Genomic DNA, 19,365 nt, shown 5'->3' with positions numbered 1-19,365 from the left:
TGTAGTGTGTGATATTAAACTTTAGTATAATCAGTCTTGATATGTAAATCTCTCAGTTATGAATGCCTCTCTGTGTTGTTGTTCCAAGCATTTGAATAATAAAATAATAATAATAACAAAAGCGAGCCATCAGTCAAGAAACAAGCGACGTTCCTTATGAGTTTGAATCACTGAATCATTCACTAGAATGAATCATTCAAAATACACTGATTCAATTTACCGATTCAAAACGGTCAACGGTTGGCTAGCTTTTCTTCGCTTGGATTATTTTTGTTGGTGCAGCTAAATTAGGCAAAGTACTGGCGATATTGTGTCTAAAATGTAAGTTGCTTAATATTAACGTATTGTTTGTTGAAGATTAATATCGCAATGTAATACTAACACGGCTGTGATTACCTCAGCACTCTTGATAGTGTAATATTGATGTAACGTTACGTTAATATGATATAGATAACGTTACAGGTAAAAATAAATGTTAGAGAATGAGCTCTCTGTCCTCAAACAGACACAAACAGCTCTTTTTCTCCTTAGACAGGGACTAATTTTTAGTTATGACAAAATGTCAATTGCTGTGACGTTACATAAACTGCGTAACGTTAATGCATATTGAGTTTAACTGGATATTCGTAACGTTACTTTGTACATGACTTGATTTAATTCAGTTGTTTTGGTTTTGGTTTTCAAAACTCTGTGTATTTCTCTCTTTTTTTATCTACATGTGAAGATATCTTATATAGATATGATGTTTGAGATCATTTACAAAATCTAAAATATGAGATCATTTACAAAAAATGTCATAGTGTCCGATGTCTGAATCGTTGTTCTGCTATTTCTGATTTTATTTCTAAGCTGGCCAGAAAAGTCTTCCCAGAAATGATCAATCATTTGTCTAAAAGCTGGCCTGACAACATACCCGTTGCCATAAACCAAGAAAATCTACAACAAATGTAACGTTACCTCTGCAGTACACTGGAGATTTGGCATGATGAGGAATGAGATCTGTCTACAGTAGGTGAGATTTTCTTTGTTTTGTTATTTGTTTCTTTTTTCTTTTTTGGAGCTCAGCTCACTCTGTCTCTCACCGTGGATCATTAATGGAAAAGAAAATGAACATTTGGATCTCTAAAAGCTGTGAACTGATTCTTCTGACAGGAGCAGAAGGGACGTTTGGACCTACTGCCAGCAGACTGTAACAGACAGATGGGTTTCCACACAAACAACAGAAAACATCAAGAGCAGTCAGGCTGGCACACACAGAAGAAGAATCAGCAAAGGGGAGAAAGTCTGGATAATGAGGCACTGCTAGCAGGAGATGATAATTCACTTTGTTCTGTGAGAAGACAAACTGTCCACTCCGTTTAGAGTTCAAATCTGTAGTTGCAAAGCCATATGGTGAGTTCACTAATAAAATTTAGCGAATTGTTTTATCTTAATTGTACTATGAGCACCATCGGGTTTTGAAAATATATAGTGGTTTTAAGGAAATGACAATTAAATTATAAAAAAGACTTTGAAACAGAAGTAGCAATAGATTTTGTGTGTGTGTGTGTATTGCAAATAAACCAGAAAAATAGAGTCAGATCTGAATGTGTGCTTGCAGATTTTAAGTGGACTAAATAATCAAGTTATGATATTTTTATGACTACAAATTATGAGATCAGTAAATGGAACATCAATGAATGAATTGATCACAGTAAGGTCAATAATATGCATTTGGAAGATAGATTAATATCATGCCGACGCTACCAAATTTTTCAAATCTTGTTATCTCAAATTAATCACATTAGCTGTATTTGTTATTTTTCAAGAACCATCACTAATATTGTTGCTCCCGATTGTAGGATATCTGATACACAAACTGTGATCTGACTGCATTGAAACATAATAACCAGCAGATGTCAGGCAAACATCAGAATCCTTTTGATATCACGGCATCAGAAACGCATATCAATGAATTTTTGCAAGCTAAGGACAATACCAAGTAAGTACTGACATCCAAATATGCAACACAAAAGTCATTATCAGTCCCTAACTAAAAATATATGGTGAAACCATGGTACAGTGATGGCATCAGATGCTGTGGTACTATCAGACGCCATAGTATTATATGGCACATGTACAGAAAATAATGCCGTTAACATAAAACTGTCAAAAAAGTTAGCAAATGGGAACACAAATAATATATATGCTGTAGTTTCTGTTCTCCACTATATGATGACTTCTGCTTCTGAGACCCCCCAAAATGTGAAAGGGTACGAAAAAGATGCTTTTTGGCAACAGACTGGTCTAGTTACAGTATCTCACCACCAGGGACCAGATCCAGCCAAACCCTTTGATGGAGCACTTTACTAATGAGTTGTTTCAAGTAACACTTTTAAAATGTGAAGTGTTGGGAGGCCTCTGGGAGCAGGATTGAGAAACACTGAGCAGTATCATTGTGTTGGTCAATATCCATATGTACAAGTGAGGGAGAGTCAGGGGCGGATTAGACCTGTGCTCTTATCTCTTAAAGGGTAATCAGTAACTACTGTAGCCTACTAAATACATCCGAGGCCAGAGCATATGCACACACACATTTGCATATACTAGTGTCACCACGTGGATTTCATCATATGAAGGCACTCAAACACTGGAATTCTCTTTTTACATCGTTCTCATTTCTTGTATAAGGATCAGTGATAGCAAATAAAACCTCAGCGTCATGTTCCAGTAAAGTGTAAAGCTCAGTAGGACAGCGTTTTATCACGGCTCTTCACTGAGAGTTGAGTGGTTTAGGGTTGCATGTTCAATATTGCAGATGATGGTGTTTAATAATTGATTCTTATGAAATCTAATGGCAGCATCACCACAATAAGACTTCAGTTACACTGACCTCTTTCAGAGTGATACTCACTACTAAACCTTGACCAATGTTATATTCCTTCATAAGGAAAGTATGTGCATATAGGTCTCTAGCTATGTTTAATATAGTAAAATGTATGTGACGTAATGAAATAATTATTTTGTAGGTTTTATATGACATTACAATTTAATTATAATTAAGTCTAATTCAATTAAAATTCTACTATATGAAAACTGGTTTTACTTGTAAGTTTATACTATTTAGGGGACTTCTTAAGGGAGAAAGAAAGGGCATAACCTAACTCAAAATGAATTACATTTTATAAAATCAATTTTATTTAAAAAAACAATATGTCTTTGTTATGCTGATAAAATATAAAAATGAAACAACCGTAATCAGTACTGGTCTGAGCGGTGGCTCAGGGTTTGAATTTATGAGTTGATATTAAGGTAAATGTTTACTAAATGTGATCATGGATAGATAATTTTGTGTAAGTGTAACAGTTTGTAACCAAGTAATTGAAAAAAACATATTTAGCACCTACTATTCTGACTGTTGGGTGGTGCTTTTCTCAATCAATGTTTATGGAATTTATGACTGTATGCCTGTACATGAAAGGTTGTAAACCAAGAGCCAAACGTATTCTATATTTAACTTTTTAGAAGCACAAGATAATGAATATAGCAATGTCATCCATTAAATCAATCAGTCAGGCAGAAACCAAAGCCATGCTAAAACACTGTAGGACAGTGAAGGACATAATGGTCAACTCATGTTTCCGGTTTCTTGGACATCAGTCCTCCTCTGTCCTGATGACAGTCTCTCTCCCTCAGCATCAGTAATCAGTCTCATTCAGCTCTTGAGTGCTGCATCTTAGTAAGGCCAGAGTGTAACATAAAATCAATGTTTCATTAACATTTAATGACTTGGACTGCCTTAACAGCACCAGGACAGATGCATGTGCCCAGGTTTCAGAGTGACTTTAGCTGCTGACTTGATTACAGTTTGAATGTTCTGATGATATTTACAGCACTGATGCTTGTAGAAAAAGCTGATCCCAGATCAGCAAGATCATTTCTGAGATGTGTAGGCATTGTCAGGGAGGAACACAGGAAGAAGTCGCTCATTCATTCTGATTTGTGACGCTGTAGTCTTGTGTTTGTGATTAGAATTTATATCCATCTAACAGTAAGAAAAACAGACTACAACCACAGTTCTACTAATGCAGGGGTTTTAAACTGGGGTCAGGGGTCCGTGAGTGGGATCTAAAAGCATCTAAAAGCACTTTCAGTGTACGTTTCATACGTTTGAAACTCTCATTTGAAAGGAAGTAAAACATTTAGCCAAATAAAAAAGAGGCAACAGTCTGCTTGTGCTATTGATTTTATTGTTCATAAACATCACTATTGGCTTTACCCTTCATAACAGGCAAAATGTAATATCAGAAGTGAAAAAATCTTTACGGTTTTACACAGGGAGGCAGGAAGATAGAGAGAGAAGGCAAGGGAAAAGAAGAGAGACAATCTGAAATCTCTCAAGGACCATATGGAGGACTGTGAGTTGCCTACCATATGCTGAAGGCTTTTGTCATGGAAATAACTCTTTATTTTTTGGCACTTCATATTATTGTTCAGCCAGGCTGGGCACTTCCACAAAAGAAAAAAAACAGGAGAGAAAAAGAGGAACCAAGACAAAGAAATATGTGTAGATCCTGGTGAACAGAGAGAGAATGATTAGCATTGTTAATATTGCTGGTAGCTACAGCAGGTAATGAGCTAATGAAGTCCCTGATCCTGTTCAGCCTGTCCAGGGTTAAACGGCTCAGAAAAGGTAAAAGCAAAGGGATCTGCTCGCATGCGGTGTCTCATTATTGCTGAGATCTATATACATACATATTTACACTTGCTTTAGGAAAACAGGGAAAAAAGCATTCACTTTCTCAGTCTCTTCAGTTATCTCACATTTCTGAACATTTGTGGAAAAATGAATTTTCTTAAAACAAAGAGATGGTGGTAGTCCTTTGGAATAGTATTTAAAAGAGCTCATCTACATTACATCAAGCTTTGCATAATTAGAATTGATTCTGAATTCAAGCCTTATTACAATGGAAAATATCCAGATGGATATTCATAACAGATAGTCTGTTGATTCTTCACAGCTGTGGGTGTGTCAGAAATATGAAGGGATGATTTAGGGAAAAAAGCAGGGTGAATGTCCAGGGTCAGAAATGAATAGGATTTGGAACAAGAATACCACAAAATATGCTCCAGATATTTAAAATGAGAGGACACATTTTTGCATGATATATCTGTTAGATAACAATTGTATATTTTTCATATATGCTACCGTTCAAAAGTAAGATTTAAAAAAAATGTTTAAATTAAATATTTTACAATTTAAAAGAACTATTTTCAATTTAATATATTTTCAAATGTAATTTATGATGGCAACGCTGAATTTTCGGCAGCCTTACTCCAGTTTTCAGTTTCACTTATCATCAGTGTTGAAAACATTTAACATTGCTGCTTAGTATTCTTGTGAAAGGCATATTTTTTTTTTCTGGATTCTTTGATGAATATAATGATTGTTTATTTGAATAGAAATCTTTTGGAAAATTCTAAATGTCTTTAATGTCACCTTTGATCAATTTAATCAGTTTAAACCCAGTTTAGCCATATGCTCAGCTATTTCCATCAATGCTGCCATAAAGCCTCTATTTTGTTTCATCTCTGTCCTGAACCCAGCACTCCTTTCTCCCAAAAACTGCATAATCCATCCTGATTGGCCATTCAGGGGGGTCATTATTTCTGGGTCTAGGATTTGGGACTTCTATTTTACATGTCACTGAAACTCTTATTAGAGCTTATTATATCTTATTATGGGATTTATTTGGACAGCTAAAGCAAAATTCATGAAATATGTCATGCTGCGGGTTAGTCTTTTTATAATTGCATTCAAAACTATTGCTGAGACATAAGACAGTTATATTAAGTCTGGGATAAGAGTAAAAATTCTGTTAGAAAAAGGCTTATTGCTGCTGATTTTCTTATTAAAATGTTTTTTTTTAAATGTTTCAAATTTGTAAGTGCAAAAAGAACAAGAATTGTATTATCTGTCAACTTCGATTTGCACTTTCAAGTGCTGTCAAACAATCACATCCAAAATAAAAGTTTTTGTTTACGTAATATATGTGTGTGTACTGTGTATATTTATTATGCATATATATATACACACATATACAGTATATATTTTGAAAATATTTATATACATTTATATTATTATATTTCATGTTATATATGAATATATTTAATATATAAACATAACATATTTGTCTTAAATACATGTGTTTGTATGTATATATAATACACACAGTATACACACACATATTATGTAAACAAAAACTTTTATTTTGGATGCGATTAATCACGATTAATCATTTGACAGCACTAATATTAATGTATGTTTTTGTTGGTGTTCACCTGTAAAAGAGATTTCTCGATTACTAAATTGTTTGGCATTTGGCAATGAGATGAACTGTGATGTCACAAATGTGGGTGGAGTCACACATACACACCATATGTAGACATTCTGGATGGTCTTAGCAAGAAATGGAGTTCTAGAAATGACGAAATGGAGAGAATGACCTTTGAGAGAGTAAGGAGGTTTTTGTTTATTGCCCTACATTGACTGCTAACAGGACAGCTGTGATTATACAAGTTGCTGTACCTAAGAAGAATTATTGCCCATTAAACAAAGCATCACACCTGAATTCATCTGCTTTCAAACACTGCATACCATCCCTCTCAAAAAAAAAGAATAAAATCCCTCTACAGCTGAATCATGCATATAAAGATTTTCATTAAAGAGCAGCATCTTAAAAGGTCAACGGCAGTTCAGTATCCAATAACACAGAGAATAATCAACCAAATAAATAAATAAATAAGTAGATAGATAGGTACATAAATAAATAAATACACATGAAATAAATAAGAAAATGAAAATAGTGCATAAATAAATACATAAATACTCAACAATACTGGAATGGTAGAAATGAGGTTTGTGTGATGGGCTCTTTGAGAGCGTGGACAGAGCAGAGGTTAGAGGTCATACCTGCCTCTGGGTGAGGTAATCATGGAGCAGGAAGACAAGGGGCGGAGCTCCAGGCATCTGAACCACATGCAGTCTGTTTTAGTGTGAGGAAGCTCAGCAGAGCGAGCAGAGATGTTGTTGAAAGTCCCTGTCGTCTGTATTTTGAATGTTTCGAATGTTTGGAGATCATTGAAATGTTTAGTCTTGAGTGCTGTTTCCTCCGTATGGTAAACACAGAGTGGTGGTCGCTCTCCTCGAATAGTTACTGGACATGATTGGCACAATAAATAAATAAACAAATAAATATTGGAACCAAGAAACTGCAGGAAACTTTGAATATAAAAATAACAATTATAAATAAAATACCAAAAGTGTAACAAAAGTTTGTACCTTTTCAGAGGTCTACAATCTTTTTTTTTTTCTTTTTTGCAAATACTGTCATTATTCACATTTTCATAAAAAGTTCATGTTGGCAGTTGCAAAAGAATTCAAAATAAAAGAGCAGCATAAAAATACAAATTGATTTAATTTCTCAAAAAGCACAAACCTGTTGCTGTCCTTTTTTATGTCTTTTTATGATTTACTATAAAACATCAGGAATCTAAATATTATTACTATCGTTATTAATATTATTATGTTCATAAAAATTTGCATGCCAGGCCTCATAATTGTACGCGTCTATATGAGAGGGTCTTTTTTTACCAAAGAAAAAAATCCAGCATCTATTCATTATTGTCTTCTTATTATTGGGTTGGTTTGGTTTTTTTCTTGGTGAAAATATTGCTTTCTAAAAAAGGGAAAGTGGGGTCTGTGAAGGGAGTCTGTGGGGGGATTTTTGAGAGCGTTGACTCATCTTCATCTTTTCTCTTTTGTTAAATCTCGGAGCCAGACTCGTCCTCGTCTCCGGAGCCTCTGAAGCAGGCGGACTCGTAGTGCTTGTTCAGGTAGGACTTCAGCGCAAAGGTCTTATTGCAGCGCTTGCAGCTGTAGTGTTTGAAGGCCGAATGCGTCTGCATGTGTGCTCGTAGGTTGGACCGGTCGGCAAAGGCTTTCCCGCAGTGGGCACAGGCGAAGGGTTTTTCTCCCGTATGCGATCGCATGTGCCCCTGAAGCAGCCAGGGCCGGCTGAACGCTTTGCTGCACACGTGACATTTGTGCTTGAGGTCATGAGTGAGGATGTGCATGGCCAGTGCCGGCATGGACACGTAAACCTTGTTGCAGGTGGGACACTTGCGTGCCATCTTGCTGTCAAGGCTGCGGTGGGTCTGCTTGTGTCGGCTCAGGTTGGATGAAGTGGCGTAGGTCTTTCCGCACTCGTTGCAGGTGTGTCGGGGACCTCCGTTGTTCACCGCCGCCACTTCTTTCTCATCATCGGCAACTTTACTTGCTTCTGCGACCTCTCCCTTCCTCCTTGAACGGCCGTCAGATATGAAGAACGCGTCCATGGTGTAGCCCTCGCTGAGAGATTCGCTCTCGCTGCTGAAGTATCCGCGGGCCGTGAGGCCAGACTGGGGGCTGTCCGGGTGCTCCAGGTCTGGTTGGCAGTGCTCCCCCCCTCCGCTGCTGACTGGGGAGTACAGTGGATCTGAGCTTAGCTTCATGTCGGCCTGCTTCTCCTCTGTGTATTCAGGAGAGCTGATGTAATCCTGGATGTACCCTGCAGCAGAGCAGAGAACATGAATAGGTTATTAACTCATTGACCTTTCACTTCTACACTGAACTCAAGGTGTAAAGCAATTAAATACACAGATGAAGTACACTACAGACACAATGTGAATGTCTGACACAACAAAACAAATACCTGTTTCAGTGATATAGTTTGTATGATGGAAACCAATTTTCTCTACAGATTTTATTTTTTTAATTTTCAAATTACCTTTTTATTAATTTATTCATTCATTCATTTTTATTTAATTTGACATAATATGACTTCTTATCTCAACATTGCAAATTTGTTTTCACAATATGAACTCACAATTGTGACTTAACATATTGCAATGTGACTTAGTATGTCAAATGAGAGTTTATATTTCATAGGATGGCTTTATATCTCGCATTTGTGATGTTATTTCTGGTTTTAAACTTACTTATTTTTTGCTATGAGGTGCAAATGGGCTTCCATAGTTTCTGATGGCTGTTTAAGGACTACTGCATAGCTCATTCATGTAAGTGTGTGTGTGTGTGAGATTGAGACCCAAAGGGTTTTAACATGGTTAATGGCTAATTAAGCAGGTTAACTGTGGTGGAAGCATAAGTGTCTCTCTTTCTCTCCTTGAGATGAAGAAGCCACTCAGACTCTCGTTTGCTTTGATGCGATTATCTGAGGCCTTCCTTAAAGTTTTGTGTTTATTTGTCCACTATGCACAGCATAATCTGTTAAAAGTGGAAGTAAAGAGAGGCTGACATTATGAATGGAATTGAACCGTTTTAAGGAAATCTGGACTTTACAAAACACTTTCACTTCTCTCTGAAGAGAACCAAAGCTCTTTCCCAGATTTCAAAACACTGAAATTGTTCCAAACATTGAAGTATATTACAAATGTATTTCCTAATACAGGACATCTCATTACCTTTCTATCTGCTGAAGCAAATAAACTCCTCCTAACTTCTCTAAACTGATTATGGAGCCCTCTGACCATGAAGAGTGAGTCTTAATGCATCGTGAGGGTCATTCAGGAGCTGCTAAAAGGATTTCTGGCAGCCGTGGGGTTCAGACGCGTTTATTGCCATTGGAATTCCACCTACGTAATACACCTTCCAAGGTGCCATGGCTTCAACAAAATGTTTATAATTAAATCTGTGTGCTAAAAGGGAAACCCAAAAGGCATTTAATGCAGTGCAGTATCTGTGTAAGCTAGTTATACAGTTAGACTGAAGACAGCAGTGAGCAATAAGGATGCAGCTGGCCAGGAGAAAGATCAACAGGATCAGTAGAGAGACTGAGAGGATGTTATTTGGGATATATAACTACATTGTCCACACATTGTCTTAGGGGTTTTTCATAATCATATTTTTTCTGTCAGAACATCTGACTATAGGTATTGTTACCAAAGTAAAACTGTGGTATAAGCAAAGAAAGAAAGAAAGAAGCTTACACAGTTTGAATAAATAGTATAAATAATCTGAATATAACTGTAATATAGTAATACACTCAATAATATAAAATAAGTAATTCAGTTATGCAATATTCCTAATAAAATAACAGCACCAAATTTGAAATAATAGATATAAGTAGAATTAGTTAGAATTAAATAATATTGTGAATATAATTATAATTCAATTGATAATATAAGAAACTGTCCATAATTTAGTAATATTAATAGAATCAACAATAGTTGTAGTAATTATGACATTCTGATGTAAAATATTTTAGGGTTACATTATTGGCTGACAGGAAGGTTGGAGTTGTTTGTCCTTTGTTTAAAGAGCCCTGATGCTCGACCTTCAAGATGCAGCAACAATGTCTTATGTATAATGTGTAATTACAGGAACCGTTTGCAAATTATTATACAGAACCATCAAGGGAAAATGCATAAAATAAAGAATGAATGTGTGTTTCCGATGTTGTTATTGCCTATGAAAATACAATGCAATCAAATTTAATAACAGCTGAATGTAATTTTAAAGGGAGCAGCACAGCTTTAAAAGTTCATGTAATCTTGCAATGACCCAAAATCAGATAAACAGTCTGTTGTGGTTTTTTTTTTTTTTTTTGTAACAGGTGGGAAGATATCCCTCATGTCTTATCTCGCTTATCTGTGAAAAACACCCTAGTAGGGCAGAGAGAGCCACACATCTGCTGCCGAAATCTGTCTGTGAGGACACAGAGCTCTCTGGACTCCCTCTAGTCTCTCTAGAATAGCTCAGTTTAGCTCAGCCTGTCCGCACAGGGATGCTGGGCTTTACTCTGTGTGCGTGATGCTATTTGCCCTATTGTGCATGTGCATGCTGCTGCTGTATCATGTGACAAAAGTCAGCACTGCCTCCAGCTTCTCTTTCTTTTCATCTCAATCGTTCTGCTTCGAGCCGTACAGTATAGTCCTCGGATGTCTCCAGTGGCGTCAATGATGGCTGAAACCTTACCTCCCCCTCCACCACTTAGATTCATGTACCCGGAAGCAGGAGAGTGAAAAAGAGAAATAGTGAGATGAGGCAGAAAAGGAGGATGGGGGAGGAGAGTGAGAAAGAGAGAGTGCTGTTGGGAGGGGGGAGGGTTTGGACCGAAACTCAAGGGCAGTATCAGCTAAGGACAAACACATCAGCCCCACAAAGCAGCGTGTTAGCGTTAGCATTAGCTGTTACACACAACCAACTGGTATCAAGCCTTCTTCATATGGCTTCATATTCACATAAGCTGATCGCGCTGCATGACCTGATTTGTGTCGGCATGAGTCAAAAAAACAAAAACAAAGTCTGTGGGGGCACAATGGAGGACAGGGCTGGGGGTGAAAGGATGGAGGGTTTTACGGATTAGTTCGCGACAGAACGGAAAGCTTTATGTAACATCTGTTGGACTCTACGCACAATGTTCGAAACACACTACAGATATTTTTTGTAAGCTAACCATTTGGGAACATCAAGCACATGAAGAGAAGCTACTGTATCTGTATTTAAAAATATACTTAGGCATCACACTCACCGTTTTCGCAAAGCCGGACGCCCAGGCTGGAGCGAGAGCGTGTGAAGGAGTCATCGAGATGATGATGGTGATGATGGTTAGATGCTGACACAGGAGACGAGGAGAAATCATCCAGTTTGATTTTCTTCACCAGGAATGAGCGAGGCATGGTTCACACACAGTCGCACAGACGCACCAGAAATCCTTCACATCGGCCGCAGACAGAAAAAAACCCTGGTGAAAATCGTCCTGAATGAAATCCAGTGTATAAAAAAAGATCCACGTCCCAGAAACTAAAAAAAAAACGGTGACTAGATAAAGAAAAAATGAAGAGCACGCAGGAGAAGAGAGAGATGTCTGATGGTACAATACTGTGTGTGTGTGCCTGCTACTGTACACACACACACACACACCCCCGCTTACGCTGCTGAAAAAAAGAAAAAATTCACTTGTTCAGCACTGGATAGCTCCTGGCCTGCAGTGGAGGCGGCTGCGAGGAGGAAGAGATAGAGAAGAGAGAGAGATAAGAAGAAAGAAAGACAGACAGACAGAGAGAGGAGAGACTGAGAGACTAGCTGAGATCAGCAGTCAGGCAGGTTTTATAGAGGCAGACGGTGGGAGTAAGATCAGGTGGTACATCGCAATGGAGCTGCTCAGCATTAATCCATCAAACATCCCTCGGGACACACATCACATTACTACTGAACCGTCTGTGCCTTCACACACGCAGACAGACAGACCCCCCTCTGATACGCTCCCTCCCCTTCCCAAACACCCCCATTCTGTGAGAGAGAGAGAGAGAGAAAGGGAAAAAGAGAAGGAAAGGCCTGAAATGTCACACAGTCTTGAAATTAGTTGATACAACAACCAGCGTACATTCTGTTCGGTTCCGTTCCGCGTCTTCTGTCCCATCTGTCTCACTGACAGTCATGTCAAATGCTGGCAAGCTGTACTCGTTACTGTTACTTCTGTAAATCTGCACTGTCAACTACATTTGTGTGTGTTTATGTTTATATGCATTTGGCAGTAAGCAGTGCATTTGTGTGTTTTCTGGGTTTCGAACCCAGGACCTTGCCATTACAAACACAGTTATTATATACTTAACTCAGTGCTAGCTTTTATTTTTTTATTTTTATTTTTAATTTTAGTTTGTTTTGATTATTTTGTTATGTGCATTTGTCATTTTTATCAGTGTTTTTTCTATATAGATTTAGTTCATTTTGTTTCAATTTTAGTTTTAATAATTTTAAGTTTACAGTACTTTAGCATTTCAGTTATTTGTCAAAGCAGCATTTCTCATTTGAATTAAATTTTTCTAAGTTTAAGTTTTTTTAATATGAATGTTATTTTATTTAAGCTTTATTTCAATTTAAAGTTTTAGTTAATAATAACAACAGTTTTAACTTTGTGCAGAATCTTAGACAGTAGTAAAGGATGATAACTGTTATGTGGAGAAATGGTAGACTTTATGAATCAATGCAATTTTGGACCAGATCTCCAGTACTGTATGTTGTACACACACACACACACACATACACACACACACACACACACACACACACATACACACACACACACACACACATTATCAGTGTGCACAATGATGATAAGTGCAGGCCACAGTTACTATGAATGGAGCTTCACAGGACAGGATGATGTCGGCATCTGCCTGCATGCTGCACTCTTTATGTTCTTCATGTCTTTGTGCTCACATGTAAAGCAAGTGGGAGTCTCTCAAACTGGCCCCCCATTCACTTAATGAAGTGTCTGAATCCACCACACGCCACTCTCGCTCTCTCTTTCTCTCCCTCTGACCAGTTGTCTAAAATAATTATTATACACACACATATTCGATATATTTAGGATAATTTTAATATTTTTATTATATTATTTCAGATTGCCATAATATTATTTAAAACATTTATTTATAATATTTTGTATATGCACATGCATTGAAATATAAATATAAATATTAAATAAAATAAGATAAAAAATTATTTTAACTATTTTATAATAAAAGCACGTTATTTTTATGTTTGCATTATTATTAAAAAATCTCTCTCTTCATAATTATATTTATAAAAGGTTACATTATAATCATATTATTAAAACACATTAATATTAATGTTTCATATATACATATATATATATATATAACTTGTTTATTTTGCATATATTTAAGTAGATCTGCATACTTTATACATTTACATTTATTGCAGCTGTTACTTTATATATATTACAAATATTAAATAATATAAAAATAATGAACAGTATATGTTCTATATGTGCATAATTCAGATTCTGTATAATAGTATGACTATTGATATAATATTAGCTCATATAAATATTATTAATGTATACATATTTACATATATGTATTATTAATGATCTTACTTATTAAATTATTTATTTGCATATTTATTTACATTTATCTGTGTATACATTAGATATATTTACATTTTTATAATCATCCATTTGTTGCAATAATCTTAATAATCTGTCAAAATCACTGAAATTATCAACAAGTGAAACCCCCCCAACCTCGTTCACACAAAGAGAAAAAATCCCGATCTTTCATTTGAGCATCTGGTCAGTGCCCCAGGACAGGCGGTTCCCTCCACACCCCCACCCCAGCGCCTGAGGGCCAGAGGGCCAGATCAGGTCTGCCTGCTGCGTGCTATGAAAGGCTTTGGGTTTCATCCAGTGATTATTGTTTGGGGGGATTTACTCAGTATCTCCATCTATCTCATCCTCAGATGAGGCTACTTTTTCCTCTCTCTCTTGCTCCATCCCTCTCTTTATCTCACTCTATCCCTGTTTCTTCCTCCATCACTCTTTCTGCAATGCTTCCTGTTTCTCTGATCGCAGGTGTCTGATTCTCTTTGCCTCCGTTGTGGTTTCATTTATCCGGAAGTTTCTTCTTGCCCTCTTCAAAGGAGAAACACAAAACCCACGGTGGGAGATGCTCTCCTCCTCTTTCTTCCTTCTCATTACTGTCTCTCTCCCTCTCATGTTCATTCTTCATATCCTGCATTCTCTCATTGTTTTGTGACTTTGTAATTCATAAAACAGCACGGTTCCTTTAAATGTTTCTAAGTGATACTCTGGATTAGGTTTTTTAGATTTTTTTTCCTGCTCATAATTACAACATTTTTCCCTGTTGAGCAGTAAAAGATCCGGACTTTCTGAAAACTCTTTCTTTGGTATTTCATCATCTTGAGCATAAAAAGTAAATTGCAGGCCATGTTGACCCCAAACTGTCTCGGTTTCTGCTTCTGCTTTCTCTGCTTTTTCACCATGATCCAAATTGTAATGTTTCATTGCTTTTTGCTTCTCATTATTGACCAAATAGAGACAGTTCACTTTTTACTTAATCAGGTTAGCCATCATATTTAATTTGACATGAATGAAAAAGAATATATTCTGAAATACAGAATGCAAAAGTGTTGGATGAGTGTGAATTATTCTAATTGAATGGAATGATTATGAAATAATTGATCTTTGTGTGAAGGAGAGGTCACTGGTGAAGAAGAATTGACACCTGTGGAAGGGCTTTACCTCTCATCACATCACTTCCTCTGTGCTTCACTCAGTCTTGGTGGATAGTAGAGCCTCTCTGGGGCTGAGAGATACGAGGACAGTGGTTTAAAGATAAAGAGAGAGAGTATAGAAGTCCAGGATATTAAAGAAAGAAAGCATCCCTCAATCCCTCAGTCTCTAAAACAGGCTCCAGAGATGCCATTTTGGGGCCAGATGACAAATGGCTCCTGTCTGCATCGCTGAGGGAGAGAAGCATGCTGGGAGGCTGCTCATTTCCACATAATTACCCTCCTTCTTTCTCTCTCAAGATTCAAGTTCCCTCTTTCTACCTCTGTTGCTCTTTTTTTCTCTACGTTGTCCTCCGTCTCTCCTTCTATATTCTCTGTCAATACTAAGAGAGTTTCTGCTCTTAGGTTGCATCTGCTCAACAAAAGCATGTAATATTGATTTTCATTTTTCTTGTTTGTAGAGCACTTCAAGTCGAAGTTCTTTGACAGCATCATGTCCATCATCTAACTGGTCGAAACTGACAAACTCTTGGGTTTCAGTGCAAAGCAACAGGTTTTGCTGGAATTATTTTAATTACACCAAAACCCGTTGCTTTGCACTGAAACCCGAGAGTTTGTCAGTTTGTAAATTTTGATTTATACTTTCTGTACGTCTCTTTCTATCATTTTTTTAATTTATTTTTGGTCATTATTCAGATGCTTTGGTATATATATTATTGGTTGGAATTGTACTAAAATTGAAATCATTTGAATTTATTTAGACTTTTTTTAAACAGTGTAGGGAAATGTTTAAGATAATCTTGTCAAAAAAAAAATCTAAATAAATTAAAAACAATTGTCAAAATAATATCTGAAGGCAAATTGAGGACCTCAATTTAAATAACTGAATAAAAATGATATTCCCTGCATTGCTGCTATACTTATTTAAAATGAAAGAATCTTAACATCAGTGAATTTTATAATAGATCTAAAATGTCATTTGCAAAGTAAACTAACAGCTACCATTCAAATTTCCCGACATCTTGATAAACAACAAAAATGCGGTTAATTCAGCTCTTTTTTTGTGTTGGGTCTGAGATGTTACATACATAAGTGATGCCGTTAGTTCCTTCTCAAAACGTCTTCAGAGAATGAAGGACCCTTCAGCAATGCCTGCACTCAGCCAAATTACACTTAAGTTCCTGCTCAATATTTAAACAGGATTCTGGAGTCGGGTGGGAGGGAGTTAAATAATGGGGTGTTGGACGCAGGTGCCTTTATGTATCACAGAAGCACCAGGCAGAAGCTCTTGATGGCACGTCTAATGGGCCTCTTAGTTAAATATGATCTATTCAAATCCTAAACCCTGAATAACCCATTTAAACGACACTCTAACTCTTCCCACGCACTAGACGCACCATTTCATCACATTTCCTTCTGCTTTCATAGCTGTACATTTACACAATATTTCGTTTTCCGGTGTTACACATCGTGTCAACTTTAGCACCTAAAGGATCTCATTTTAAAAAAAGTAGTGCAGAATTTTGTTTACGAACTTCTTTGATGCAACTTGGAACAGTCAGAAGCACTAGATTAAGTGTCTGAGTCTGGAGATTCTTCTCTGCTCAGCCAGCCTGCAAAGAAAGCGTCATCATTACAGACCCAGAACAACTCTTCCAATTCTAGAACTCCCTCGGGGTCTGGAAGGTTATTTAATTTTTGTCTTAAAACACCTTTCTTAACACCTAAAAAATATCAGTGCACCTCAGCTCATAAAAGCCAAATAGACTTGAACCCACATAATCTATTCAGATTGACTATTTTTATGTTTGGGGTCACCAATTTTGACATAAACCTCATGTTTGTCCCTTAAATTGTACTTATTTAAAAATCATATACACTGTCATTTAAAAGTTAGGGGCCAGTAAGATTTTTCTAAACAAATTTATACTTTTATTCAGGATTAAATTGATCAAAAGTGACTATTGCATTTAATATGCATGGTTTATATCATTGTTTGAGACTGTACGGTGTCAACTAATAATTACTAATATAAATACACAAGTAGGGAAATGTGGAATATTAATCTGTGCCCAAAATGACACTGAGATCAGACTAGAGTTCTGGTGGGCTGGTTCTGATCCTCTCAGTTTTGTTCTGGTGTTGATTTGCAGCTTGTCAATGAGCAAATTGACTTCAATCTTCTTGATTTTATTGGAGACTGACCCACTGAACCTAGAGATCTATACACCTGCTACCCAAAACACACACACACACACACTTAAAGAGCTAAATAGAGGGAAGAGAGAGTAAAAGATGGTGTAAGCGTCCAGACGAGAGTGGTGCTGTTATCTAGTCAATCGGTCTGAACTGAAGCATCCTGCAGAATATGTGATGAGTGTGTGTTGTGTTTGAGTGTGTGATGGGGGTAGGGTGGCAAAGAAGGGGGGCTCTTTGTTCCCACATCCATCTGCTGGAACCTAACAAAGGGTAGCAAGGGAGGAGGAAAGAGAGGGAGACGGGGTTTAGGGGATGAGAAACACCACACAGATTGCCTGATGCTGAACGCTTGGTGCGTTTGTGTGTGTGTGTGTGTGTGTGTGTGTGTGTGTGTGTGTGTGTGTGTGTGTGTGTGTGTGTGTGTGTGTGTGTGTGTGTGTGTGTGTGTGTGTGTGTGTGTGAATTAAAACAATTTTATCCAGTGCTAAAGGGATAGGAATGTAAAAAACCTCAGCTGTCTGCTATATTGTTGTTGTGGCTGTAAATAATCTTGAGCATTAATTTACACTTTTAAAAGAAGAGAGACACATATTGTCTTTGAAGGACACTTCCTGTTGTGGACCTGAAGCTCTGTGTCCCTCAAACGTGTGCATTACCTGCTGTGAGGAATTTATGAATGTTCCTTTAGTAATTTTATGGGTTATAACAGGTGCCTTTATGCTTTTTTCATCAGCATTCTCACCAAATTCTGACATGTGTGACTGAGGCTCAGATGAACCTGATTATGACCCTGGAAACATCACTGATTTGGTCAGGCATAAGATTAATTACTGCACCACCCAGGAGCACATTAGAGCGCTTTATTAGTCATATTTCTATGTTCCATGTGAAGTCGTTGACAGAGGAGGAAAAACATCCTGTATTGAGCCTTTATTTCAGATTTGTCAAAAAAGTATTCAAAAGCTTTCCAGAGTGCATAGAGAAAGAAAGGTCAGTGCATCATTTCTGATCTATACCATTTCAAAACATCTCTTTTCAATCCCTCAGCCACTTTTTCTCTCTCCCTGCATCTGAAGCATTAAGGTCAACCTTTGTAAATGTCTTCATATGTGTGATTTCTTTGTATAAGGAGGCATTTTAGGCTTTAGGCAGTTACATTAAAGCTGCAGTATGTGATTGCGAAAAGTAGACCAGTCGCTTAAAACCAGCTGGCCTATAACCTTAATCCAGAATGAATAGCCTTTTCCAGGTTTTTGTGTGTGTGTGTGTGTGTGTGTGAAGTTTGAATGACATTTATGTTTTGTTATTTTGACTTTGGAAGCACTGTAAATATTGCATGACACAATGACATCAAAACTACATCAGACAGAGATCTCTCTCTTTCTCTTTCTTTCTCTCTCATACACACATATATTCTCAGTAGAAGCTTAGTGTATCCTGCTCAGTTTTCCTCCTTATCTAGTTCAGGTCACTCTGTTTCTTTCTCTTAAATGAAAATGGAAATGGAGCTTTATAAATATGTATGAACATGATTGCCTTCCAGCGCTCAGAGTAAAAATATTTAGCATCTTTAATCATGTTTATTCAAAGGTTCATCTTTCTGCACAACTTGGATTGTTTTTTTAGCACATAAGCTGAAATATCGGCTGTTTGGGCTCAGGGTGACCTTGCGGAGTATGACAGCTGTTGTCAGATCTGACTGTGTTGCACAACTCTGCTGGACTTGTGCAACATGTGAAAGCTGCAGCCAGCACGCAGCAGAAACCTGACCGATGCAAAGTTTAGACTCATGGTGAGCACAAGCCCGTGGGGGAGCGTGATGTGCTGTCAGCCTTCAGCTCCAGGTGAGGAGTTTGGGTGTTATGGCATGACAAAAGAGCAGTGAGGTAGAATAAACAGCAGTGGGTCAGTGAAAACGAGCCGGGAGGCAAATAATGGCCTGAATGTGAAAATCCCTCTTTTGTCATTGTCCTGAATTATATGCACTTTGTTCTTTTTCTTTATTGACCTTGCGATATAAAATTTGGTAAGGAAAGTCAGAAAGTATTAAAGGGATAGTTCAGCCAAAA

At 37.2% G+C, this 19,365-nt stretch overlaps 1 protein-coding gene and 1 long non-coding RNA gene across 2 annotated transcripts in view; one reads left to right on the top strand and one right to left on the bottom strand.

Annotated features, from left to right (window-relative positions):
• Nucleotides 1–19,365, top strand: part of LOC109083344 — a 65,599-nt gene continuing 46,234 nt past the window's right edge. Inside the window, exons 1-4 of the long non-coding RNA XR_006155437.1 lie at nt 1–321; nt 850–1,012; nt 1,153–1,392; nt 1,842–1,981. This is a non-coding gene — a long non-coding RNA (uncharacterized LOC109083344). The remainder of the gene's footprint in view (nt 322–849; nt 1,013–1,152; nt 1,393–1,841; nt 1,982–19,365) is intronic.
• LOC109048245 (transcriptional repressor scratch 1-like) lies at nt 6,491–12,238 on the bottom strand. The gene is made up of 2 exons (XM_042729872.1): nt 11,571–12,238; nt 6,491–8,588 (listed from the first exon to the last, which is right to left on the bottom strand). Exons 1-2 carry the CDS (start codon nt 11,716–11,718, stop codon nt 7,804–7,806), a joined length of 933 nt encoding a protein of 310 aa, XP_042585806.1. The 5' UTR covers nt 11,719–12,238; the 3' UTR covers nt 6,491–7,803.

This window comes from Cyprinus carpio, chromosome B8, assembly GCF_018340385.1.
Source record: "Cyprinus carpio isolate SPL01 chromosome B8, ASM1834038v1, whole genome shotgun sequence".
In the NCBI taxonomy this organism is placed as follows: Eukaryota; Metazoa; Chordata; class Actinopteri; order Cypriniformes; family Cyprinidae; genus Cyprinus; species Cyprinus carpio.
This window is presented reverse-complemented; position numbering and strand designations above follow the sequence as displayed.

What these genes read in the sequence shown, in the direction of transcription:
- LOC109048245 (XM_042729872.1), bottom strand. Translation starts at nt 11,718, where the DNA reads ATGCCTCGCTCATTCCTGGTGAAGAAAATCAAACTGGATGATTTCTCC. An exon ending in CGTCCGGCTTTGCGAAAACG is followed by an intron (nt 8,589 to 11,570) that starts GTGAGTGTGATG and finishes GCTCTGCTGCAG; the next exon opens with GGTACATCCAGGATTACATC.